Source organism: Callospermophilus lateralis, chromosome 6, assembly GCF_048772815.1.
Source record: "Callospermophilus lateralis isolate mCalLat2 chromosome 6, mCalLat2.hap1, whole genome shotgun sequence".
Taxonomy (NCBI): domain Eukaryota; kingdom Metazoa; phylum Chordata; class Mammalia; order Rodentia; family Sciuridae; genus Callospermophilus; species Callospermophilus lateralis.
This window is the reverse complement of record NC_135310.1, coordinates 128,503,308-128,527,287: the sequence shown is the minus strand read 5'-3', so window position 1 is coordinate 128,527,287 and position 23,980 is coordinate 128,503,308. Positions and strand designations below refer to the sequence as shown.

The following is a 23,980-nucleotide window of genomic DNA, read 5'->3' as shown; positions in this document are numbered from 1 at the left end:
GGAATATTTCTTCTGAGCTTCAGTAGCACCTGTTCTTTGTACCATCCAACTGTCATGGTAGACAGACTCCAGGGGGGATCCCCCTGATTCTCACCTCTTGGTGTTCATGCCCTTGTGTGACTTCCTTCCCCTGAGTAGACTGGGAATCATTACTTGCTTCTCATCAATGAAAAATGGCAAAGATGGTGGAGTGTCACTCTAGTACTATGTTACTTGGCTTAGGATTCCTTCTTCCTAGCAGACTCAACTCTAGAAGCTCTACTTGCTGATCTGTTGAAGTGGGAGGATCTACCTTCTAACCAGTAGGAACAGGGACCCTTAGTCTCCCAGCTATAAGAAAATGAATTCTGCCAACATCTGAGTAAGACTGGATGTAGATTCTTTTCCACTTGAGCTCCCAGATAAGAACCTGATTCAGCTGACACCTTGATGACAGTCTTATGAGACCCCACGCAGAACATTCTGTTAAGTTATGCCCAGATTTTTGACCCCCCCCAACTGAGACAATAAATATGGATTGTTTAAGGTAGTAAACTTATGGTAGTATTAATGGAAATGGATAACTAATATAATTGTATATTAATTACTTATTCATGTGTCTCACTTCTTTGGGTGAGCAAAGATATTACTCTATGTCCTCAATTGTTGGTGCTTGGCTCATAGTTGGTGCATAATAAAACTGTAAATGGAGGCATGAGTGAATTAATAGCATAACTTGATCCTCCATGTATGAAAGGAGTCATCAATTGCTTTTTTAATTTTTATTTTTAGTATTGGGGATTGAACCCAGGGATGTGCTACCATTGAGCTACTTCCCCAGCCCTTTTAATTTTTTATTTAGAGACAGGGTCTCACTGAGTTACTGAGACTGGCCTCAAACTTGCCATCTTCTTGCCTCAGACTCCCAAATCACTGGCATTACAGGTGTGTACCACCATACCCGGCATCAATTGACTTTTAACCAGTATTATTTAAGCCTTTGCTGAGTCAATATTATAGTAGGTACTTAGGGATTTAAAAAAAAAAAAAAGCCATGGCCTCAAGGAGGTGCCATGTTGTACTGCCAAGAGTGAAGACTCGGGTGTCAGAGTTGAGTTTAAGTCCCAGTGCTGAAACCTAATGCCTCTGTGGCCATGGACATGTCACTTAGCCTCTCTGAACATCAGTACTACCCCCTTTAAAGTGTGGGTAATGGTACCTGTGGCCTGCAGTGGTTGTAAGAATTAAACTCCATTGTGCATGCTCAGTGTCTGCTGCAGTGTCTCCCACAATGTAAAATATCAAGTATGTTACTTCCACTACTTTTTTAAAAATTCCACTTCCCCATCCAGAAGCTACAAGAGAGTGTGTAACTGGGTTAAATGAAGTGTCATGGATGTTAAATGCTTGGGAATTGCAAGAGAGAAACAAGTGAAGCTGGATGAGTCAGGGCAGATTTCATGGGGGAGGTGGGGCCTGGACAGGTTGGAGAGAAAGGCGAAAATATTCCAGGTCAGGCTATCACTTGAATGAAAGTATAGAGGTAGAAAAAAGTCATGACACAACTGTAGACACATGAGGAAACTGACTGCTCATCTGGAATGTTCAGGAACTGGGGAGACCAGACGTCAAACAGGTGAGATGGATGAAAACAAGATGTAGGGGGCCATCAAAGGCTTTTGAGTTGGGAGTGAAAAGGAAAGTGGTGTTTGCAGTAACTGTCTGGATCCTTTGTGTAAGATGAACTGGGCAGTGAGTTGGGGATTCCAGAGAGGCCAGAGGAGAAAGAGCCTAGTGTAGATGTTCAGGAAAACAAGAGTGTAGTAACTTGGCAAGAAGGTATAGATCTCAAGAAACCTAAGACCCCACATCTAAAAACAAGATAGCAGCCAAGGAAAGAAGACCCCTGAAGTTGACAGCTAACAATCCCTGACTCCTCCAATGGGTTAATGTCACAGAGAGAACCTGTCCAGAAGTGGAGGAGTGGGAGGAGACTGAAACTAGAGGTCAATTATGCTGCAGTTGCCTGCCAGGGCCTCTAGACCTCTTCCAATGGAACCATAGCTGTTTGGGACAGGGGTGGGTATCTGGTCAGCAGATGGTTGGCTGATTGAGTCTATGGGTTGCCTGTAGAGAAGAACCTGTCAAAGAGGGACAATAGTGATTCACTGAAACCATCAGGTTCTCCTGGAAATTCAAAAGGGATCTTTGATAATAGTATCATTAATTGGCAGGGAAACTACTGCAGACAGCAGCCAAGCTGCCATACAGCAGATATTGAGAGCAAGTGTTCATGACCCTGTTGCTGAGTGACTACAGGATGGTCTTGTCTCTACACTTCCTTGGACCTGAACCCTCCCCTTCCTACCAGTTCTTGGGCTTCTAATTGCATGATGACCATGAACACAGGCCTGCGAACCAAACCACCTGATTTCCAGTGCTTGAGCAGCTGCTCACTCTCAGCTGATGTGGGGCCATACTCAGCCTCCACATCTCAGTTCTCTCTCATGCAAAATGGGATCTTACCAATAGTACCTACCTCATAGAGTTGATGTGATGATTAAATGAGTTAATATATTAAAATATTTATTATGGCGTTTGGTCAAAGTGAGCTGTGTTTGTTCTTATTTATCAGCATTTTTCAAATTTCTAGTTCTTCCTATGGAAACTGGTACTGTTCTCCAATCCCCTAACCCTTGTAAGAGCTTCTGTGAGGCCTTAATAATGGTGGAAAATCTCATTTTCCTTATATTGATGTCTATTCTTATAATAAACTTTGCTGTTATCTGAATTAATTGGAGTGGGCCTCCTTTCTTTGCAAGAGAAAGATCTGCTGTAATGCAAACTGTGAAAAAAAAATTAGGGGTAAACTTGCGGATGTCACAGTAAGTGTGTGACACTAGAGTATGGGTCTCTAAACTTTAGCACTTACTTCCTGGGGAGGGAACCCAGAGTCTGATTTCTGCAAGCAGAGCATGGAAGTTCGTTGGGGTGCTTTATTGTAAGGTCACTGTTTTGAGATTTATCTACTTCCTCCAAAAGTAAGTAAATTTCAAGTAAGTAATTACCTTAAAGGAGGAGAAGGTCAGTATGAGTATTTTCATTCACCAGCAGTTTTATTCCCCAGTTTAAGAAATATAAGCCTTTTTTTTTCTGAATCCAAATTGCCTGTGTGGAGCATAGCCAGTATTAACATATTCACCAGGTTCCCCAGGCATCTTGCTTTTGAACAAGGCTGTAAAGCCTAGTAGTTAAGAGCTCTTGCTGAGAAATAACCAACTCACTAGGCCTTGGTTTCTTAGCTTCAAAATGGGTAACTCACAGAGTTACCAAGATTAAGTAACATAATTGTAAAGCCCTCTGGCTGGCCTGGACCTTCATACACATTTAAGTAGGCTCATCGTTTTTTTTTTTTTTTTTTTTTTTTTTTTTTTTTTTTTTTTTGGTGCCAGGGATTAAACCCAGGGGTGCTTAACCACTGAGCCACTTCCCCAGACCTTTTTAAAATTTTATTTAGAGACGGGGTCTCACTGAGTTGTTGAGGCTGGCTTTCAACTTGGGATCCACCTGGCTCAGCCTCCCAAGTCCTTGGGATTACAGGTGTTCACCACTGCACCTGGCTTCATCTAACATTTCATTCATTTTTAAAGACCCAGGAATAAACAATAGAAGCAAACAAAAAAAAAAATATAATCCTACATTCTAGTGGAATCCCAGGTTTGGGGGTATGATATGTTTTATCATTATATAGATACTGTGTGTGTCGTTATTTGGGGAATATACAACATTTGGGAATATACAACACTCTCAGGAGAAGCCATTTCAACCCCCTTTGAATACCTGGCTCCTGATCACCATGACTTTCCTACCTACTCCTCCGAGGTTGAACAACAGAATTCTCAGGGGAATTTTAAGCCTGGACCTAACTCTATGGTGCCCTCTGCCTTTGAGGTGGCACCCTGAGTGGTGCACCTTCTCATGGAGGACCAAGTAGGAAGACATGAGGAATTGAAGTTTATGTAGGGCAGGGTAAACAAATGTGAAACAGACTGTCAGAGTAAGGGGCATGTGTAAGCAGAATAAAATACAACACCAAGAATTAGAAAATAAAGGACGATCACTCAGTACACTTAAAAAAATATTTTCATAATGCATAGAGATGACAGATATCATTTTCCAAATTCTAGGCAGCCATATCTGTCCTGGAGTCAGTACAGGGGCAATTCTAGACTTCCCAGAGCCAGCATGACCACAGTCCCTCCATTACCACCAGGCTTCACAGTCTCCCACAGGCCTCTCTACTCCAAATCTGCTCATCTCCATATCCCTAATCTCCCCTTTTTCACTCCATTTTTCATATGTAGCCTTTTGTCTGTTCCTAGAGCAGCCTCAACTCTTTAGGCTAAGGGGCAAAGGTCCTCCAATTCATCCCCCGACCTTTTCTTCCATCACCTTATTTCTTGACTTCACCTTGATCAAGGAGGATGGTTTCCCCCCAGAGGTTGAATGTGGTCTTTGGGTTATGGTTTATGGTTAAGCCTCCCCTGTCATCTTTTTCCTAAGGCCGTATACCTTCGTCTCAGCCAAAGTGACACCACCAGGAGGAGGGGCAGTGAGTGGTGTTGGGTTGGGATGATGCATGTCTGCTCATGAGGTTATGGAGATGACCTAGTGCCCCCTGAGTCACAGCCCATCTACCCAGTTCTCTGCTGTCCCCATTTCCTAAGGTGCTTCCTCCCCTCCATTCCTCACTTAACACATGCCTCCTTCAGACCCACCTCTTTCAGAAAGCTATCCCTGACTCAGCCTCTCCTCTGAGCTTCCATAATACCCAAGTGGAACCCCTGTCACAGAAGCCACCATAGTGTGCCAAAATATACTCTTTACGTCTCTGTGTCTTCCCAGAGCTCCTTCAGATACAGGATGAGGTTTTTTTTTTCTTTTTTTTTTTTTTTTTAAGAGAGAGAGAGAGAGAGAGAGAGAGAGAGAGAGAGAATTCTTTAATATTTATTTTTTAGTTTTTCAGCGGACACAACATCTTTCTTTGTATGAGGTGCTGAGGATCGAACCTGGGCCGCACGCATGCCAGGCGAGCACGCTACCACTTGAGCCACATCCCCAGCCCTTTTTTTAAATTTTTATTTCAAATAGCCAGTGGCTGCCTACACTTTTTGGTTCATAGTTAGCCCACAATAAATGTTCCTTGAGAATATGAATAAATGAACTCTAACATTTTTGGTTAAGAAGACAAGATGAAGAGAGCTGGGGGTCCTGCTTGAACTCATACAATTGGTTGGTTACTAAGCTTGTTCTTGAACTCAGGTCTTCTGGCTCCAAATCCAGTGCTCTTTCTGTATATAGCTACTTCTGTGACTGATGGTGGTGAGGAGAGTTTGCAGCAATGGAGTTCCCAGATACCCTGACCATCCACTGGTCACTTGGGGAAAGTTCATCTCATCTTGTCCCTTACCATCATATCTAAAGAAGCCATTTCTATTCCAAGTCTTCCAAATGACTCAGCCAGAGATCAAGTTCACATGATATTTGATTTGAGTCTTGTATTTGGAGGGTAATTTCACCCTCTCAATAGCTCAGAGAGAAACTGGACCCTCGGCCCCAGAGCCCAAAGAAGGGAAAGACCTTCCCAGTGAAGGAGGCAGTGAAGGTGTAGATGTGCTCATGAGTGACAGCATTGGCAAAGGTCACCCAGCCCACCTCGTAGTCAAGAGATACCCGCACCTGCCGGAGCTGTTCCTCCAGGGCCAGTCTTGCGGGGAAGGAGGCCAGAGCAGAGACAAAGCCCCAGGCCAGCCTCAGAGCCCACACGCCCTCCTCTGGGCGCAGCCGCAGCTCCCCCTTACGCCGAACATCCTCACTCACCACACCCACAGTGCAGCTGCCCCCGTGGGCCAAGTCCACGCTCACCACCCATGTGTGTCTCCCACCTGTGAAGCCACTGTGGGCTAGGACACAGGTGGCCCGGTCAAAACGCTGGGGGCTTTCTGGTGAATTCTGCCATTTGTAGGAGAACTGAGCCCGTTGGTGGTCCTCAGACAAGAGGAGCTTGGGGTGGGAAGTCTGGGGGTCTAGAGAGATGTGAGCTATGGGAAAAACCCAAAGAGACAAAGATGTCAGAAAACATGCTGACCTTCAAGGACAGCCTAAAACTTCTTTGCACCCGCTTTCTAATGTTATGGCACCTGCAAGGACCCTCAGCATGCGCATCACCTGGGAACTTGTTGTAAATACAGACTCTCAGACTCTGCATCTCAACACGGTGCCCAGGGGGTTCCTCTAAGGAACCTCAGAGGGTGCTATAGCCCTTATTCGGTTTCTGTCCTGCTGGGCTGCAAGAAGTACCTGCCAGCTGGACCTCCCTCCTGCTGGTACACACAGCTGCCCCTCCCCCATCTCCTTCTCAGAGGCAGAGACTTTTCTCCCCTGGGGCCCAACTTCAGGATTTCTCCCTTGCTCTCTCTCCAGGGCATGGTGACTCCTTTGCACACTTGTGCTACCAGCAGGCTATCTGAGTCGGCCTTGACTCAGACAGCCTTGGGTTATTCACCCTGCTTCAGTCACTCCAAACTGCCAGACTCTGATGACCACTTTTTAACAGCAAAAACTTTGGCAGAACCCTTCAAATTTTTACTTTTAGTATCCATACATTGAGGAAAACGCATAAATTCAGATCTATCCATGGGTTAGGGAGCTATCCCAACAACTCTATGACTCCTCCTCCACAGGACAGTGTCTTTAGCTGATAGATGGGAAATAACGCTGCCCTCCTTCAAACTGTCATTAATGAAATGACACCTGAGAGGGAGCAGCTCTTTGAGAATGTGATTATAAACCCAGACCAAAGTTCCTCTCATGCAAAAAGGCTTCTCTGATAGGCCTTATCCCATTCCAATTTAATCTTTCTATCCACTCAACATGTGCAGATCAGAATGTGAGCTTCATGAGGAATGTATGTGCACCTGTCCTTTCATATATATATATATATATATATATATATATATATATATATATATATATATATATATATATATCATCCCTTGATATCTGTAGGGGATGGTTCTAGGAACCCCATGGAGACCAAAATCTTCAGATGCTTAAATTCCTTATATAGAAGGGTGTAGTGTTTACATACACATATCTTCTTATATGCTTTAAATCATCTCTAGATTACTTATAATACATACAAAGTTGTAAATGCTATGTAAATATGTTATACTGTATTGTTTAGGGAATAATGACAAGAAAAAAGTCTGGCCATATTTAGTACAAACAGATTTTCTGAATATTTCTATCTGAGGTTGGCTGAATCAATGGATATGGAACCCATGGGTATACAGGGGTGACTCTCTGTGTGTATACACACACAAATATATGTGAATACATATGCATGTGTGTGTATATGATGTGTGTGATTATATATATATATATAATTATTGTAGTGCTCAGTGTAGAGCCCTGCAAGATTGTTTCTCCTTTTTAGGATCGCCATCCTGATGTAGGCTGCTTACCTGGCTCATAGTCCAACTCAAAGCAGAGTTTTTCTGTAAAGAGGAAATAAAACAAGATGAGATTTCATTATTTTTGAAACCAGAGAACACCCAATGATAAGGGAACAGGTCCAGAAGAGGGAAGGGACAAGGAGAAGAATAGAAGTTAGAATCCTCTAGGCCAGCGGTTCTAAACCTGAGCTTGCATTGGAATTACCTCGAGTACTTGCTAACACACACCTGATTCACATTCCTGTGCTCTGGAGTGGGCTTCAAAAATTGCATTTCTAACAAGTTCCCAAGGGGATACTGATACTGTTGCTGTTGACCAGGAGCCCCCCTTTGAGAACCACTGCACTAGGTCTGAGTGGGCAGCGGCCATATTGCCTTGCTTACCTCTGTATCCACAGTCCAGTACATAATAAATGCTCAAGAAACATCTGCTAGATAAGTAGCTAGATTTATTTTCTATCCTGCTTAGAAATAATTTTTGGAATAGTGAAAGGTCAGCCTTTGATTAGAGTAAAATTTCCTTTACTGTCAGGCGAATGGGAATATTTGTGGGAAGTAGATTTATAGGGAAAATTCTTCCAGGATGATGTTTTTGTGGATGGGTCATCATTATGATGTCATAGTTGCAGGGGTGCTATCTGTTTTATTTCCTTCTGGACTCTCAAGCTCTCCTCACTCTTTCCCACCAACACTCCCTGTTCCAGAAAAGGGTGGAGCACAGTTGCCACAGGGGCAGCCCAGCTCTGGGAGCCACTCTAACAGAAGGAAAGCGAAAGGGAGGGATGGATGAGTCAGCTCCCACAGGGTAAAGATAACTACTGTCACAGGTTATGAAAAACTAACAACATCCATCATCTAAAACTTATTACAAATGCTGCTGTGGATTTTTAAATGACTGAGAATGATAGATGCTTGGCAATCATTCTCTTTTATATTATTTAATGCCAACTGATTAGTTTTGTCTATTTTTCAAATCAGTTGAATTTTTTCCCCAGAAATCTTTACCTTCGTTTCCTCTCTTCATTGTCACATCATCCTGAGAGGCAGATTTTATTAAAAATCTGCAAACAAGAAAATAAAGGCACTGAAAGGGAATAAACCTCGCCGAATTCACAACCACTTGGCAATGGAGCATGGAGACCTATTCCAAACCCAGTCTTCATGACCACCTCTGTGGGGGCCTGGGGTCCACTTACCTAGGAACATCTTCATCTCCTTCTGCAGTGGGAGGGCTTGTTGGGGGAAGTTCCGAATCCTCTGGCCCAGTTCAGGGGACACAGCTTCTGGTTTCCGACACTTTCTGGTTTCACATCTAGGGGCACAGAAATGACAGGGTCTGGGAATGATATTCCTTAATGAACACCTCCAGAGTCAGGTGGGCATCTTCTACCATGGCTTGGAGACACCAGTTTTCACAGACATACTTCCTTTAGGGCAGACGACACTACTATCTGAGGGTGTGCATCTACAGCTATAAGTGCGAATATATTTTGGCATGTGGAAGCTTATGTTTGAATGTATGTCCTTAATGTGAGGATGTTGTATCTGTGTATGGCAATAACTAGGTATGTGGTGCACATATTTATTATTTATTTATGGCACCAAGGACTTAACCCAGGAGTGCTCTACCCCTGAGCTATATTTCCAGTCCTTTTCAATATTTATTTATTTGCAGTGCTGGGTATTGAACAGAGGGCCACACACATGCCAGGCAAGTGCTCTATTATTTTTTTATTTTGGGACAGGGTGTTTCTAAGTTGCCCAGGCTGACCTCAGATTTTCTATCCTCCTGCCTCAGACTCCTGAGTTGCTGGGTTTACAGGGTGCACCACTACACCCAGCTATATATGTGTATTTATGTGGAAAAGAAAAGAGAAATTGCATTGCTTACCTTATTAGCGTGCTTCTAATATCCTAGGGGAAATGGGAAGGGGGAGAGAAGGATTTAGTTCCAGTTTTTCTCTACTACTTTTCTTAGGTCTACAAAAGACAAAATACCCTTTTCTAGACCTATACAGAAAAAGGACGCCAGATCCATAGAGTTCCAGAACATTAGGATTCACAGGCTTTGAGGATCAGAGCCCAACCTCTGATTGTGTAGACTCAGGTGGTGAGGTGACTGGTTCCTGCTAGTTAGAGTCAAAGGGGAATGAATCTCATTCCCAGGTCTCCTATTTCTTAGTCCCTAGTGCACCCTCCTAGATCATGCTGCCTTTATGATTCCTTGTTGGGTCCCCAATATCCCTCCTCCAGTTTGAGAAAGTGAAATAAATAAACCAGTAAGAATTTTCTGGCAGATGGAAGAGGCATTCAGGTTATAAAGACTGACTTGCATTGGAAGTAACACCTGACACTTGTTTGCATAATATTTGGCACTTTTTGAAGTGCCATTTCTACTTTCTCACCTCACAGAAGCCCTGTGAGATTTGAGAGATGATAGGATGGAGAGATGGAGACCAGGGCACAGTGTCCAGGGAGCATTTGGGAAAGCACAGCCTAAAATCAGGACCTGTAGTCCTGTGACCCATTTCCCATCTGGGATGTAGAGATGCCTGAGTGAAGGTAGCCTGGTGTAGACAAGGTAAAGATGGTGATCACAGAGAGCACAGTGGGGGGCCAGGCCTCACCGTCAGGAGCTCCTTTGCTGGCCTCTCGCTCTTCTCCTCCAGCTCTTCAATCAGGGTACTAAACCGGCAGATCTCCCCAGCAACCAGGGAATCAAACTCTTCCTGTTGCTTCAAGATGTCACCATCTAGCCTCTCCAGTTGCTCTAAGAGTATGCTCTGCTGTTCCTCCAGGAACTGGCTCAGATGTGCAAACTCAGAAATCACCTGTTGTCTCTTGGTGGCCACCTGAGTCTGAGAAGGCAAGATAAGAGCCAAGGAGAACATCTCCCCCATCATCTCCTCTCCTTAGTCCTCATCTGTTTTCTTCTTTTTCCTTACTTGGTCCTATCTCCCTCTTAGCCCAGGTCCATGTCCTCCAAGGTTTGGTGGTAAAATCATAGCCCTCAGCATCCCTGCCATCTCCCCAGAGAGATCTGGAGTTGTGGCATGGTTTTCTTTCCACCTGCCATCCTGTTCTGGGAACTGGACAGTACAGCACTGCCTCAGCCACCATCTGCAGGAGCTTCTAAAAGGGGTAGGGCTCAGAGGAGGTAGAGGGGACACCTGACCTCCTGTCATATAGGAAGTACACACTGTGTGCATACTACCAAGCTACTTTACAGGCAGGATCTCATTTATCCTTGCAGCAATTCATTGAGGTGGTAATGATTTTTTATCTCTATTTAATAGATAAGTAAACTGAAGTTAAAGAGTTGCTTGAGCTCATATAGTGAAGTGTCACTGCCAGGATTTCAGACTCAGGATGACTTTAAAGCCCTATGCTGTGTTGCTTGTTTTCAGGGAGACCCTGGACACTGAGGAATGGGAGGGACCTGGGGAAGGGTAATCACTTACCAGGAGGACTTGTATCCTTTTATTTTCTCTTGATTGGATTTCTTGAATCTCCTCTCTCTCCTTTCTTAGATTTCTAAGACACTTCTGTATTTGTTCCTGAGGGAGAAGGAGCATAAAATGATAAGATGAAAAAAAAAAGATTTATTAAAGGGGTGTCATTTATCCAACCCTCTGTCTCTGGGAATGGTAGACAAGCCCTGAGTCTTCAGCACCTTGACAGCTCACACTCTTTGGGTCTTTTCCCTCTTACACTGTGTTTCAAGAGTTTTAATCTGGGCTTTCCCCTTCCTCCTGTGCCATTAAAGTCTGTGACTTGCTTTTGCCCTTTCTTCTGGTTAAACACCCACTTTCTTTTGCATCTGGTAAGTGGTCTTTCTCTCTCCCTCTCTTTCTCTCCTTCTTCCCCTGTACTGAGGATTGAATCCTGGGGCAGTCTGCCACTGAGATACCCTCCCAGCCACTCCCAGCTCTTTTTATTTTTTATTTGAGACAGAGTTTCTTGATAAGTTGCCTAGACTGGCCTTTAACTTGTAGTCTTCCTGCCTCAGCCTCCCAGTCACTAGGGTTACAGGCATGTGCCACCATGCCTAGCTTAGTAGGTGGTATCTAGAATCTGTCCTGATATACTTCAAGCTTAATATCACTGAAATTGTTCCAGCTTTCTGACATATAGAAGGAACTTGTACAAATAACAATGCTCTCTTTTATAGAATCAATTATCTAGGTATGATTCCATAAGGGAGAAAAAACTTGGAAATGCAGAAATAATTGATAAATTGTTTTAAAACTGTTTGTTCTAGGATGGAATTAGGAACAGGTACATATATATAAAAACCCACATATGCATATTCAAAAATACATATGGATTCTCACTATCAAGAGCTAATTAACTAATTAAGACATCCACACATACTCTCACTTGTAGTAAAACAATATATGAACAACGAAAACTGGCACATATCCATTTAAGAGATAAAATCATCTACTACATATTCTATCCAAACTATATATATATATATATATATATATATATATATATATATATATATATATATATAAATTTATTCAAAAAACATAAAATGTTACACTTACACACTTGAATACACACTCAGATCCACACCCAAAAGACTGTTCCCCCTTGTGAACATGCAAACAATGGTACAATTACACAGTGTGTGATTGTTTCCTCAAATACAAGCCTAATACACACACACACACACACACACACGTTTTGGTCACTCATTCATTCAATAAGCACTTACTGAGGTCCTGTTGTCTGTGGGCCACAAGTGAACAATATAAGACACCCTTTAAATGATAAACCTGTGATTTTCTGTGCCTAGTTTTACTGCCTGGGTGACCATATAAGTAGAGAGAAAGAATTTGGATTCAGGATGGTCCAAATAATCTACAACTCTGCTCTGTTTCTCTTGGTCCAGTCCAACTTGATCCCACTCTGGGGAGCCCAGGTCCCCCTTCCTACCCGGTAGGGACCTGCAGCATCCTCCAAGAAGCGCACAGTGTGAACCCTGTGCTCCCCAGCTTCGCGACACACCACACACAACTGCGCCTCATCATCCTCGCAGAAGAAGTAGACCTTCTCCCCGTGCTCCTGGCAGACGTCCTCCTCCTCTGGGCCCAGCATGGCTACCAGCTTGAGGCGCTCGATGTTTTCCACCACATTGGCCAGCTGCCAGTTAGGCCGGAAACTCCCTGGACGGAAAGGCTCTTTGCAGAGCGGACAGGTGAGGGACTCCTCGGATTCTGAACCTGGTATCTCACAGTAGCGAGTGAGGCAGCCCCTGCAGAAGTTGTGGCCACAGTCGATGGTGACAGGTTCCCTCAGAGTGCCTTGGCAGATGGGGCAGTTGACCTCATCTACCAGGTTGGTCACAGAGGCAGCTGAGGCCATGCTGGTTCTGCTGGCCCTGTGGACTCCTCAAGGTCACTCTCTCTGCTTGATTAAGGTGGAAGGATTGGGAGAGCAGCAAGGGCACAGAACACACACTCACATACTCACATGTGTGCACAACGGACACAAACATAGTCACACACACTCAGACAAGGCACCCACTTGCATCTCTGGTGCCAGGGTTCCGTTTTCCTGCTCTCTTGGGAACAGGCACACACCTGCCAATAGCAGAAATGGAGAAAAGACAGAGGAGGGGAGGAGAAGAGGCAGAGGGGCTCACAGCATTCCAGAGATGGCCTCAGTTACTGTCTGGACCAATGATCCTGGCCTGGGACTTGCTGCTGCTTTCTGTCCATCCAGAGACCCTCACAGTGGAGGAGTGTGTTGGCATCTCAGCTGTCAGCTATGGGAAGAGATCAGTCTTCTTTTGGGGACAAGAGGGAGACTGGGTCCCAGAGTGATGATGCCACCCCTGCCTCCCTGCAATGTGACCAGCTGTCTCCAGGGAGATTGGAGGTATCAGCCATCCCAGGGCCTGCCAGTCAGTAGGGAGGAGAGTGTGGGGACTCAGATAAGGTCCTGTGCTGGGGTGTATTTGGTGATGTCCCAACTGGCTTCCAGAGGTTTCAAATGAGTTCAAAATATACCCTGCATGGGGGAAGAGAAAGAAAAATAGTCATGGCTAGCATTTCTTTATGATGACTACACACCTTATACTGATAAAAGCACTTTAAACACATCATTTTATTTATTGCACCTATCTGCTCTGTAACGCTGGTGCTATTAGGCTTTCTGCTTTGTAAAGCAGAAAGCTGAGGCTTAGCCAGGTTCCCTCAGCTTGCCCTAGGTCAACAAGTAGGAAGTGACCATGATTTGCAGGTAGAGCTGTGTGTCTTCCGAGTAATACTGTCCAATAAAAATACAGTGCAAGCCACATATGCTATTTATTTATTTATTTACTAAAATTAAAGATGATTTTTAAAAAATATTTATTCTTAAGTTTTAGGCGGACACAATATCTTTATTTTACATTTATGTGATGCTGAGAATCGAACCCAGTACCTTGTGCATGCTAGGCAAGCACTCTACCACTGAGCCACAACCCCAGCCCCTAAAGAGGATTTTTTGGTGTTTACGTATGCAATTTAAAATGTTCTAGTAGCCTTTCAAAGGTAAACAGAAAAAAATAATTTTAAGAATATATTTTATTTGGCCCACTATTTCCAAAATGTTATGAGTTCAACATGTAATCTGTATGAAATATTATTATTATTATTATTATTATTATTAATTGTAGTACTAGTAATAGTAGTAGTAATAGTAGTACCAGGGATTGAAACCAGGGCACTTAACCACTGAGCCACATCCCTAGTCCTTTTAAAAATATTTTATTTTCTAGACAGGGTGTCTCTAAGTTGCTAAAGCTGACTTTGATCCTCCTGCCTTAGCCTCCTGAGCACTGGAATTACAGGTTTTCACCACCATGCCCAGCTGTATAAAACTTTATTAATGAGATATTTTAATTGCTTTTTTTGTGCTAAATCTTTGAATTTCAGATGTATTTTACATATACATTTCAATAGTCAGTAGCCATATGTGTGGCCCGTAGTTCATATATTTGACAATATAGCTCCAAGACTGTGCTCTTGATAGGAGTGGAGGGTAGGGGTGATATACAAAGTAGCTGGAGGGAAAAGGGGGCAACAAGGAGGTGCCGGGCTGATCATGAATGGAAGGGGCCCTGATTTATCTGCAGATGCAGGTGAGCAGAGAAAGACTCCCTCCCCCAATTTTTGGCTTCTTGATCTTTGTCTTGGCTGGGGGTTGCAGGAAGAGCACAAGACTTGAAGCCTGGAGATTAGGATTGTCCCCAGTCTGTGGCTGTCAGCCTGTGACTTTACTTCTCTGTTTACATTTCCTTCTCTGAAAATGAAAGTAATGATACCTGCCCCAAAGGGTAGTTATTAGGAATGGACCTAATAATGTGAAAATAGTAAACCCTAGATAAATATAGTTGAATCTGTTTATCTCTTTGACTAATTGATTTTTCTATGTTTTTTTTAATCAACACATAATTTGCATTATGGTTTCTTGTCTTTTCCCACCTGCAGTTAAAATATGAAAAAGAAATCCAGGATTAACCAAACTCCACTGGAGATGGTGGTCCACAGAAGTGGGGCATTTAGGAGTATAGGGAAGACCAGCATGGCAAATAAGGCACGATGAAGAAAGACAGGCAGAGGAGGGAAACCTCCAAGAAGACCTGTACGTCTGAACAGAGTCCCCCAGAGTCTCCGGAAGTCGGTCACCTCCCATTCCAGTTTGGACTTTGACGCTACAGGCAAACCTCACAGCGAGTTTATGGCTCCCACCTGCTCAATCTGACAGAAAGTGGCTCCTCCCCAATTCTCCACCCCACTATGGTCAAGGGATTCCAGGAAACTTCAGACGTGACCTCACGGGGAGCTCTTCTCCCCAATCCAGGAACTAGAAGATATCAGAGGAGTGGAAAACTATCTAGCTCACCTGGCCACCTCTAGGTAGTTCAAGATGCCCTGGAGTTTGGACCCATTTAGCTGATGGGTGGTGGCCAAGGGTTCCTAGGTGTGCAAGAGGTGGAGCCAGGTGGCTTCTCCGTGCGGACATTCCTGCCTTCCTCTGTCAGCTCTGTGTTCCTTTCCTTTGGTGACGTATTTAAAAGTGACTCAATTTCAGGTAAAGGAAATTTGCGTGAACGTGGCTGAGGCTAGTGTGGACAGGCTGGGGAAGGCACCGTGATGCCTTCTACCTCCTCCCCGCAGTTGGTCCATGAGGGGTCTGCCTGTCCTGCCCGTGCGGGGCCCCTTCAGGATGCAGTAAGTGCCGCCTGTGGACACACCTTCGGTAGCCTCTGCCTCCCTGCGCATGCCCAAATGGGGGCCCAGCCCTCCGGCAGGGTCCTGCTCTGCCCACTCTGCCAAGAGGAAGAGGAGCAGACAGAGACCCTCTTGGCCCCTGTGCCTTTGGGTCCTGTGGGGGAGATGAACTGCGAGGAGCACGGTGAGAAGATCTACTTCTTCTGCAAGAATGATTCAGAGTTCCTCTGTGTGTTCTGCCGGGAGGGTCCCTCCCACCAGGCCCACACTGTGGGCCTCCTCGAGGAGGCCATTCAACCCTACAGGGTAAGAAGCTTGGCTTCCCCTTGGCCGGTTTGGGTAGGATGGTGTGGCTGAGGAAATGGGGTGGGGAGTCTGCTTTCTAAAGCCTTCCCTTTGCCCTACAGGCAGGTCTGTCCTCTGTGTTCCCATCTCGCTGTGTGCATGCCTGACTACTGCATTTATCTATCTAATATTACTCACTCTCAACAAACTCCTGCCTTAAGTAGTGATCCTTTTAGGGACAAGAACTGGATCTTTGTCACCTTCAAATTCTTCGGCGCTCTGCAGTGTTCCCAGAATGTGGGAGAAAATTTATATTTGTGAGTTGAATTATTAAGGGAGCCATCTCTGCCCTTTCTTCCCACAGGATCGTCTCAAAAGTCGTCTGGAAGCTCTGAGCACAGAAAAGGACAAGATTGAAGACATAAAGTGTCGAGAAGATCAGAAGCTCCACACACTTCTGGTAAAGGCCAAGCCACTTGCCACCATTTTCTCTGGGATTTTTCTTAACTGACTAGGAAAGTCTGTTGTCTGCTATCTGTTGCCTGCCCGGAAAGAACCTGGCAAACTGTTCTTATTCACTTTTCTGCTGCCACACACAAAGTCACTTGGGATCTCAGAACATCTCAGAACATCAGAGCTAGAAGTGGTTCTGATGTCCTCTAACCTAAGATCCTTTTTACATATAAATGTGTGGTACTAGAATTGAACCCAGAGGTGCTCTACCACTGAGCTACATCCCCAGACCTTTATATTTTTCGAGATAGGTGAATATATATTCATATAAAATATGTATTGAATATGTATAATATATATACATATAACATATATTTAAAAATATGAATATTTTTTTATTTTGACTTAGTGAGAACTAAGTTGCCTTTGGTCTCGAACTTGCAATCCTCCTGCCTCAGCCTCATGAATTGCTGGGATTCCAGGCATGTCTCAGCACCTGGCTCCAAGATCCATTTTTATCTATTTCTTACAGGGTGAAAAACTAAGTTCCAGAAAAGTGATGCTCGCAAGGCTACATGGCAAAGCCCAGGTTCATGATGAAATGACAAAAACCAGAGTCTTTTGACTCCTAGTCCTTTACTCTTTGGCTGGAGTGTGTCTGCTTGAAAACACTACCTTCAGATGGTAGCCTTGGGGTTCAAAGATGTATGTAAGTGTCTGGATTCTAGTTCGGACACAAGAATGACCCTGAGGTCAGTAGGCTAATGGTGGGGGCTCTATCTGGCTCCCTCACACCTCTTTATCCATGCTACAAAGTTAGCCAGGAGGAAATCCACAGTGTGGAATTGCTGGTACCTTGACCAAGGAGATGGACTATCAGGACAGAAAGATCTCTCCAGATCTCGACTCCCATCAAAGCATGCCCTGTAGATGGTGACCTCAGGGGCTAAAACCAGGGTCACATACTTGTTCACCAACCTGTGTTGATTCTAATCACAACTTCCTTTTGCCTTAATTTCTCTCTAAGAAATTACCATAATCATCTCCACCTAACTCTATAGAAAGTACAGTGGAGTTAAGATGGTATTGTAGATGTGGAAGGCCCTTTGAAAAGCTTAATGTGGTTCTGAAAGCATAATATGGCATCACTATTTGAATCTCAAGCTAATTGCATAGCCCTTGTCACTGGTAAATTTACTCTGATACCTATCAATTTACCATAGTTTTATTTGGAGGATTGAGTCTTCAAGCTCCTTAGTCCCTATTCCTCTTAATAAGTACATCAGTAATCCTTCTGGGAAGGCATGGTGACACACGCCTATAATCTCAGTAGCTCAAGCTGCTGAGACAGGAGGATCGGGGGTTCAAAGTCAGCCTTAGCAACTGTGAAGTGCTAAGCAACTCAGTGAGACTCTGTCTCTAAATAAAATACAAAATAGGGCTAAGGATGTGGCTCAGTGGTTGAGTGCCCCTGAGAACCCAAAATAAAATAATTCTTCTGGAAGTCAACTCTGTAAACCCCTTCTGACAATGTCTATCTTTCTCTCCCTAACAGACTCAGATTGAAAACAAAAAACAACAAGTAGAAACAACTTTTGAGAGGCTGCAGCAGGAGCTGGAAGACCAGCGGCATCTCCTGCTGGCCAGGCTGAGGGAGCTAGAGCAGCAGATCTGGAAGGAGAGGGATGAGTACATCACTAAGGTCTCTGAGGAGGTCACCCAGCTTGGAGTCCAAGTCAAGGAGCTGGAGGAAAAGTGTCAGCAGCCAGGAAGTGAGCTTCTACAAGTGAGAGACGCCCCACCCCCTCTTGGGAGAGCAGAGAGATTCCACGGGAAGGGGCACTATGTTGTGAGCTGGAATGTGCTGGAGAGAGGCAGAAAGGGAAGTGAGGATTATCTCTAATGGGAGGGACCAATGCTTGTCTAGTTCCTCTAGCCCAGAGAGTCTAGCAACTTGCCCAAAGCATACACTGTGGTCTTGTTAAGAGCTTGTTAAGAGCTCTTGTTAAGAGTTCAGAGAGCTCTGGGTTTGAATGTTGACTCTTCTAGTTGTAACACTAGAGGAGTCTCTTTAACCTCTTTTATGCACAGGAATAATAATAGCAACTCCTTTGTAGAGTTTTTACAAACATTATAAGAAAGAATCCATGTAAAACACTCCACATGGACCGTGACCACAAAGAGAATTCCTTAAATGGAGTCTGTCATGGTTATTATGATGCTGTCTTCTGTAGGTCCAGCTGAGAACTTAAGGCTGGTCCCGGCTCTCTACCAGCTCTTAATCTGTGGAGGTAGAACTTTCCCTCTAAGACTAAAACAGAAATTATCACAAAAGAACTGGCTGCAGAGTCCACATTAGCAAGGAAACATGAGGTAACAGGACAGTTTAATGAGTAGGTAATAAGTAGACACAACTCACTGGGGGAAAAGAGTTTTGAGCTGATATTTGAAGGAAGAAAGGTGGTACAGAATCCCTAACAGGAATTATATATGGAAACTAAGTGCATGTTCTTGTCTCTCTTTTGTAGGATGTCAGAGTCAACCAGAACAGGTAGGACACACTCCCTGGCACCACTCCTTCACATGAATACCCGTGACACTGCTACTACCTCCTCCCTGTGGATAGTCACCCAGAAAGGCAAAAGCACTGACAAAAGAGCCACTCCCTCACACACCAAGTCCAAACTCCCTGAAGTTTTGTATTCTAAAGGTTTAGTTTTAAACTGATAGGCCAGTATTGGGAACCTATTTTTATTCCTAGAAATGGAGTAATAAATAATAATTGTGTTTTTAAGTTGATCTAGGAACATATGTAATCCACACTATTAGTAATATTCAAAGGGAAAGTATCATCATAGACTATGACAGGCATGGAACCTGGGAAGACTAGCCAGATTTCCCCAGATCCATTTCTCCTGCTTCCTGCAGAGTTTTTCAATGCTACCCAAATGGGACAGCTGCCAGGTGCTGAAAGGCATTGTAAATACATGCTCCTTCCTTTCCTCTCTGCTGGGTGCATTAGCAATCCTCACTAAGACTCAGAATGGGGAACACTTGTCATATGCTGTGTGCTCATTCATGGAGGGGGTGGGGGTAGGGATAATCCCATGTGTCTATGAATCAGGAAATGTCTCCAAATATGCTTTCAAAGAGTGTCAGAGTCTGAGACCACAAAGGTCACTAGAGATCTTCCATTCCGATGCAGAAGCTGAGGCCCAAAGGGGTAAAATGCTTGTGCAAGGTCATATAGCCAGTGACTAACAAGTGACTAACAAAGCCACACAGCCAGTGACAAATAAGGGCTGCACTAGGACCAGAATCAGGGACTTTCTACTGTAATATGTGTCAATATGTACTTTCTTTCATGTCCTTTATTTATTTTTAAATAAAGGTACTGGGGATTGATCCCAGGGCCTCAGTTCATGCTAGGCAAGTGCTCTACCACTGAGCCCTGGTCCTCATCTCCTTTATTCTTCCTTCCAAGGCCCTTTCACTTTTTAAAGATCAGCACACAAATTAGAATAATTCATGCCAGGCATGGTGGGGCACACCTGTAATTCCAGTGGCTTAGGAGAATAAGGCAGGAGGATTGCAAGTTCAAAGCCAGCCTCAGCAACTTCGCAAGGCCCTAAGCAACTTAGTGAGACTCTGTCTCCAAATAAAAATAAATAAATAAAAGGGCTAGGGATGTGGGTCAGGGGTTAAGTGCCCCTGGGTTCAATCCCTGGTACTATAATAATAATGATAATAATAATAATAATTTAATAAATAATAAATTTTAAGGCTGTTTTTCAAATTGTACAGCACTGCCCTCTAGAGGCTGACAGTTCCAAATAGTCTTTTAGAGGACCAACCCTCCAATTCTTAAGGAGTGGTAGCCATTAGTTCCTGTAAAGTCTATCTGAAGGGCCTGTTGCATTAGTAACTGTATCTTTCTATCAAAGGTAGAGAAATTATACTCCATCTAATTATTCACCACAGCCAGTAGGACCAGTTTTTAGTTTAATTGTAGTCCTGTTTGGTTAGTATCACCCAATTATTGAGAATCGGACTTAACCAATTACCAACTTGTCTGCAGGTGTGAGATGAAGACTTTTGTGAGTCCAGAGACCATTTCTTCTGACCTTATCAAGAAGATTCGTGACCTTCACAGGAAAATACTTGCCCTCCCGGAGATGATGAAGAAATTTTCAGGTAAAGGGGAAGGGGTTGAAGCTTCCCCCACTCCTATTAGGTGCCCTTCTGCCTTCCATTCATCTACATTTTTTTCCTACCTTTAAAACCTGGCTCAAGTGTCTTCCCCCGCAAGCTTCCCATAGTGATCCCACTCTATTCATGGAAGTCATCTCCCAGAGTATTTCCTCCTTTCCCTGAGGACAGGCACTGGACTGGAAGCCCAGGAATGTGAGGCCACTTCTCTTCTATTAGACCACAGCAAACACAGAGCCTTCCTCACATTGTCCCTGTCCTCATATTGTAGCCAGGACAACTTGCCCTGGGAGTGCCTTTAAGAAACATTAAGTTACAGATCTTTCTATTTCTGCTTCCCTCAGAAAACTTGGTGCATCATCTGGAAACAGATTCAGGTAAACAACTAAGGGTTTGGGGAGCCATTCTTCACTTATCCTTTCATCCTGGGCAGCAAACAGAGCAATTATATGCATGCATTCTGGAGCCTGATTGCTTGGGTTCTCTATTTTGGCTCTTGCTAGCTTTAGGGTGCTGGGCAGATTATTAAGCCTCTTCGTCCCACACTTATTCTATAAAATGGAGATTATAATAGTGCCTACCCCATAAGGAGCTGTGAGGATTAAAGAGCTGATATACACTCAAAGAGCTAATATAATCCCGGTACATAATAAATGTTCAATTAACATTAGTTACTTGTAAAAATATTATTCATTCAAAATTGCTAACAAGTCCTTGATTTTTGCCTGGTATTGTGCTAGATTCTCCATAGGTTTGAACAATATTGTACAATTTTCAAAACAAAGCATTTCCTTTTGTGTGTGTGTGGGAGTGGGGAGAGTACTAGGGATTGAATCCAGGAGTGATCTACAACTGAACCACATATTCAGCCCCCTGCTTTTTTATTGTGAGACAGGGTCCCAAAAAATTGCTGAGGCTGGCCTCCAACCTGTGATCCTCCTGCCCTAGCCTCCCAAGTTCCTGGGATCACAGGCATGTACCACCATGTCTGGCTATAGCATTTACTTTTAAGTTGGTGCTTAATTCAGAAATTATTTCCACAGCATTGTGTCATTCTGAAATATATCAGTGATTTTTCTAATGTGAGGGGGAAAAAAACATCTAGGGATCTTGTTAAAACAGATTCTGTCTTAGTTGGTCTGGGATGGGGCCCAATATAATGTGTCTGACAAATCCCAGGCTATGCTGCTGCTTCGGGCAAAGCCGCTACTCTTTGGGAAGCAAGCACTGCTTGGCATTTAGGTAGAGAAGTTGCCATTGTCTGTTTTTACAGAACAGAAACAGAAACTGAGATTCAGAGGAGCAGGCCAATGTCAGGTTGCAGCAGGGCCCTGGTTGCTGTCAGTTCTATTGATATCTGTGCTCTCCTTCCTCTAGGGATCATCACTCTGGATCCTCAGACCGCCAATGCAAGCCTGGTCCTCTCAGAAGACAGAAAGTCAGTGAGGTATACGCGGAATAAGCGGAACCTGGCAGACAGCCCCCAACGCTTCGATAGTTTGCCGGTGGTGCTGGGCTCTCCAGGCTTCTGCTCCGGACTCCACCGCTGGCAAGTGAAAGTGCAGCTGAGCGACGGAGGCGGCTGCACGGTGGGAGTGGCTGCCGAGGAAGTGAGGAGGAAGGGGGAGATGGGCCTGAGCACCCAGGAGGGAGTCTGGGCTGTAATCATCTCGCACCAGCAGTGCTGGGCCAGCACCTCCCCGGGAACCGACCTGCCGCTGAGCGAGATCCCTCACTGCATAGACGTCACCCTGGACTACGAGGCGGGGCGTGTGACCCTCCTAGACGCAGACACCCAGGAGCCCATCTTCACCTTTACCGCCTCTTTCTCAGGCAGAGTCTACCCTTTCTTTGCCGTCTGGAAAAAAGGTTCCTGTTTGACTTTGAAGTAGGAAGCACCACATAGCAGAGACAGCAGCGCCCTAGGACCCAACTCTGTCTCTGTCCCTGGCTGACCAGAGAGGCAGGTGAAGATGAGATCTTGGAGTCTAGAACAGTAGTTGTTTTTATTTTATTTATCTTATGCCTTTCAGTTTCCTCCGGTCCTCACCTGATACCCTACACCCCGACAGTACTCCTGGGAATGGAGAACCAGGGGTGCATAAGTGGCAAAGCCGGGAGCCAGTGGGTTTTGGGAGGAGAGGGGGAACAGTGTGTGTGTGTGTGTGTGTGTGTGTGTGTGTGTGTGTATGTGTGTGCGCGCGCCAGGGATTGAACCCAAGGGTGCTTTAACACTGAGCCACATCCCCAGTCCACATTTTTGTATTTTATTTTGAGACAGAGTATCACTAAGTTGCTTAGACCTTGCTAAGTTGCTGAGGTTGGCCTCAAACTTGGGTCCTCCTGACTCAGCCTCCCCAGCCACTGGGATTACAGGCATGCACCCCTGTATCCAGCCAGACGTAAATAAAAATTTAAAAGGTTCAAAATAATCATCATGGGAAGGGTTTTGTTGGGCTTGCTTTTACCATTGACTTTATTTTGATACACACTAGGAGATGTCTCCACCTCTATGGAGACTTCTCAACAGCCCTTTGGGTCATTTCTTTAGACTTGTAGAGAAGGTTCTAGTAAAGTATGTGGCCCACAGACTTTTGTATTTCATGTGTCTAATCTGTCTATGGGGACTTGGAGCTGAGGTGGAGGTGCCATAGTTTGGATAGTGAGTGTTCCCCAAAGACCTATGTGTTAAAGACTTGATCCCCAGCATGGCACTGTTGGGAGGTAATGGAGCCTTTAGGAGGTGAGGACTAGTGGAATGCCTTTAGGTCACTGGGACTGTACTCTGGGAGGGCACTGTGGGACTCTGGTCTCTCCCTCTTCCATTTTGTTTCTTGGCTCATGAGATGAATGGTTTTGCTCCACCAACGGCTCTCACATGATGTGTTGCCTTGCCAGAAGTCAAAAGCAATGGGATCACTAAATCATGGACTGAACCTTCAGAATCATGAACTGAATGAACCTTTTCTCCAAGTTAATTATCTCAAGTATCTCATTACAGTCATAGAAAGTTGACAAGTGAAGGGAGGGAGGAAAGGTGCAGAGGGTCTGATCATTCTGTGATCAAGACATGATCCTGTCTCTTCTTCTACTCAAAACCTGCCTTTTGACAATGGGACAATCACCAGACCCTATTGTTTAATAAAATGAAACTTTTGTTCAGATCTAACCAACCTCCCAAATATTTATTATTCCTTTTACTATTATGTGGAATTGAAACAGATCACACATTAAAAGAACTTTGCAAAGCAAGTGTTTTAGTCAATGTTTTGTGTTGATATGACCAAAAGACCTGACAAGAAAACCTTA

General features: G+C 44.3%; 2 protein-coding genes across 3 annotated transcripts; one reads left to right on the top strand and one right to left on the bottom strand.

Annotated features, from left to right (window-relative positions):
- Nucleotides 1-5,562: 5,562 nt before the first annotated feature.
- On the bottom strand, nt 5,563-12,869 carry Trim10 (tripartite motif containing 10). Of its 2 annotated transcripts, none has more exons than XM_076859070.1 (7): nt 12,441-12,869; nt 10,958-11,053; nt 10,124-10,354; nt 9,388-9,410; nt 8,693-8,832; nt 7,506-7,538; nt 5,563-6,080 (listed from the first exon to the last, which is right to left on the bottom strand). In XM_076859070.1, the coding sequence occupies exons 1-7, from the start codon at nt 12,867-12,869 to the stop codon at nt 5,563-5,565; spliced, it is 1,470 nt and encodes a 489-aa protein (XP_076715185.1). The 2 variants fall into 2 exon arrangements, with proteins under 2 accessions (XP_076715185.1, XP_076715186.1); XM_076859071.1 differs by having other exon boundaries at nt 8,693-8,808.
- Nucleotides 12,870-15,646: 2,777 nt separating this feature from the next.
- Nucleotides 15,647-22,563, top strand: Trim15 (tripartite motif containing 15). Its single transcript, XM_076859072.1, has 7 exons — nt 15,647-16,030; nt 16,374-16,469; nt 18,018-18,248; nt 18,991-19,013; nt 20,541-20,656; nt 21,016-21,048; nt 22,049-22,563. Exons 1-7 carry the CDS (start codon nt 15,647-15,649, stop codon nt 22,561-22,563), a joined length of 1,398 nt encoding a protein of 465 aa, XP_076715187.1.
- Nucleotides 22,564-23,980: the final 1,417 nt, after the last annotated feature.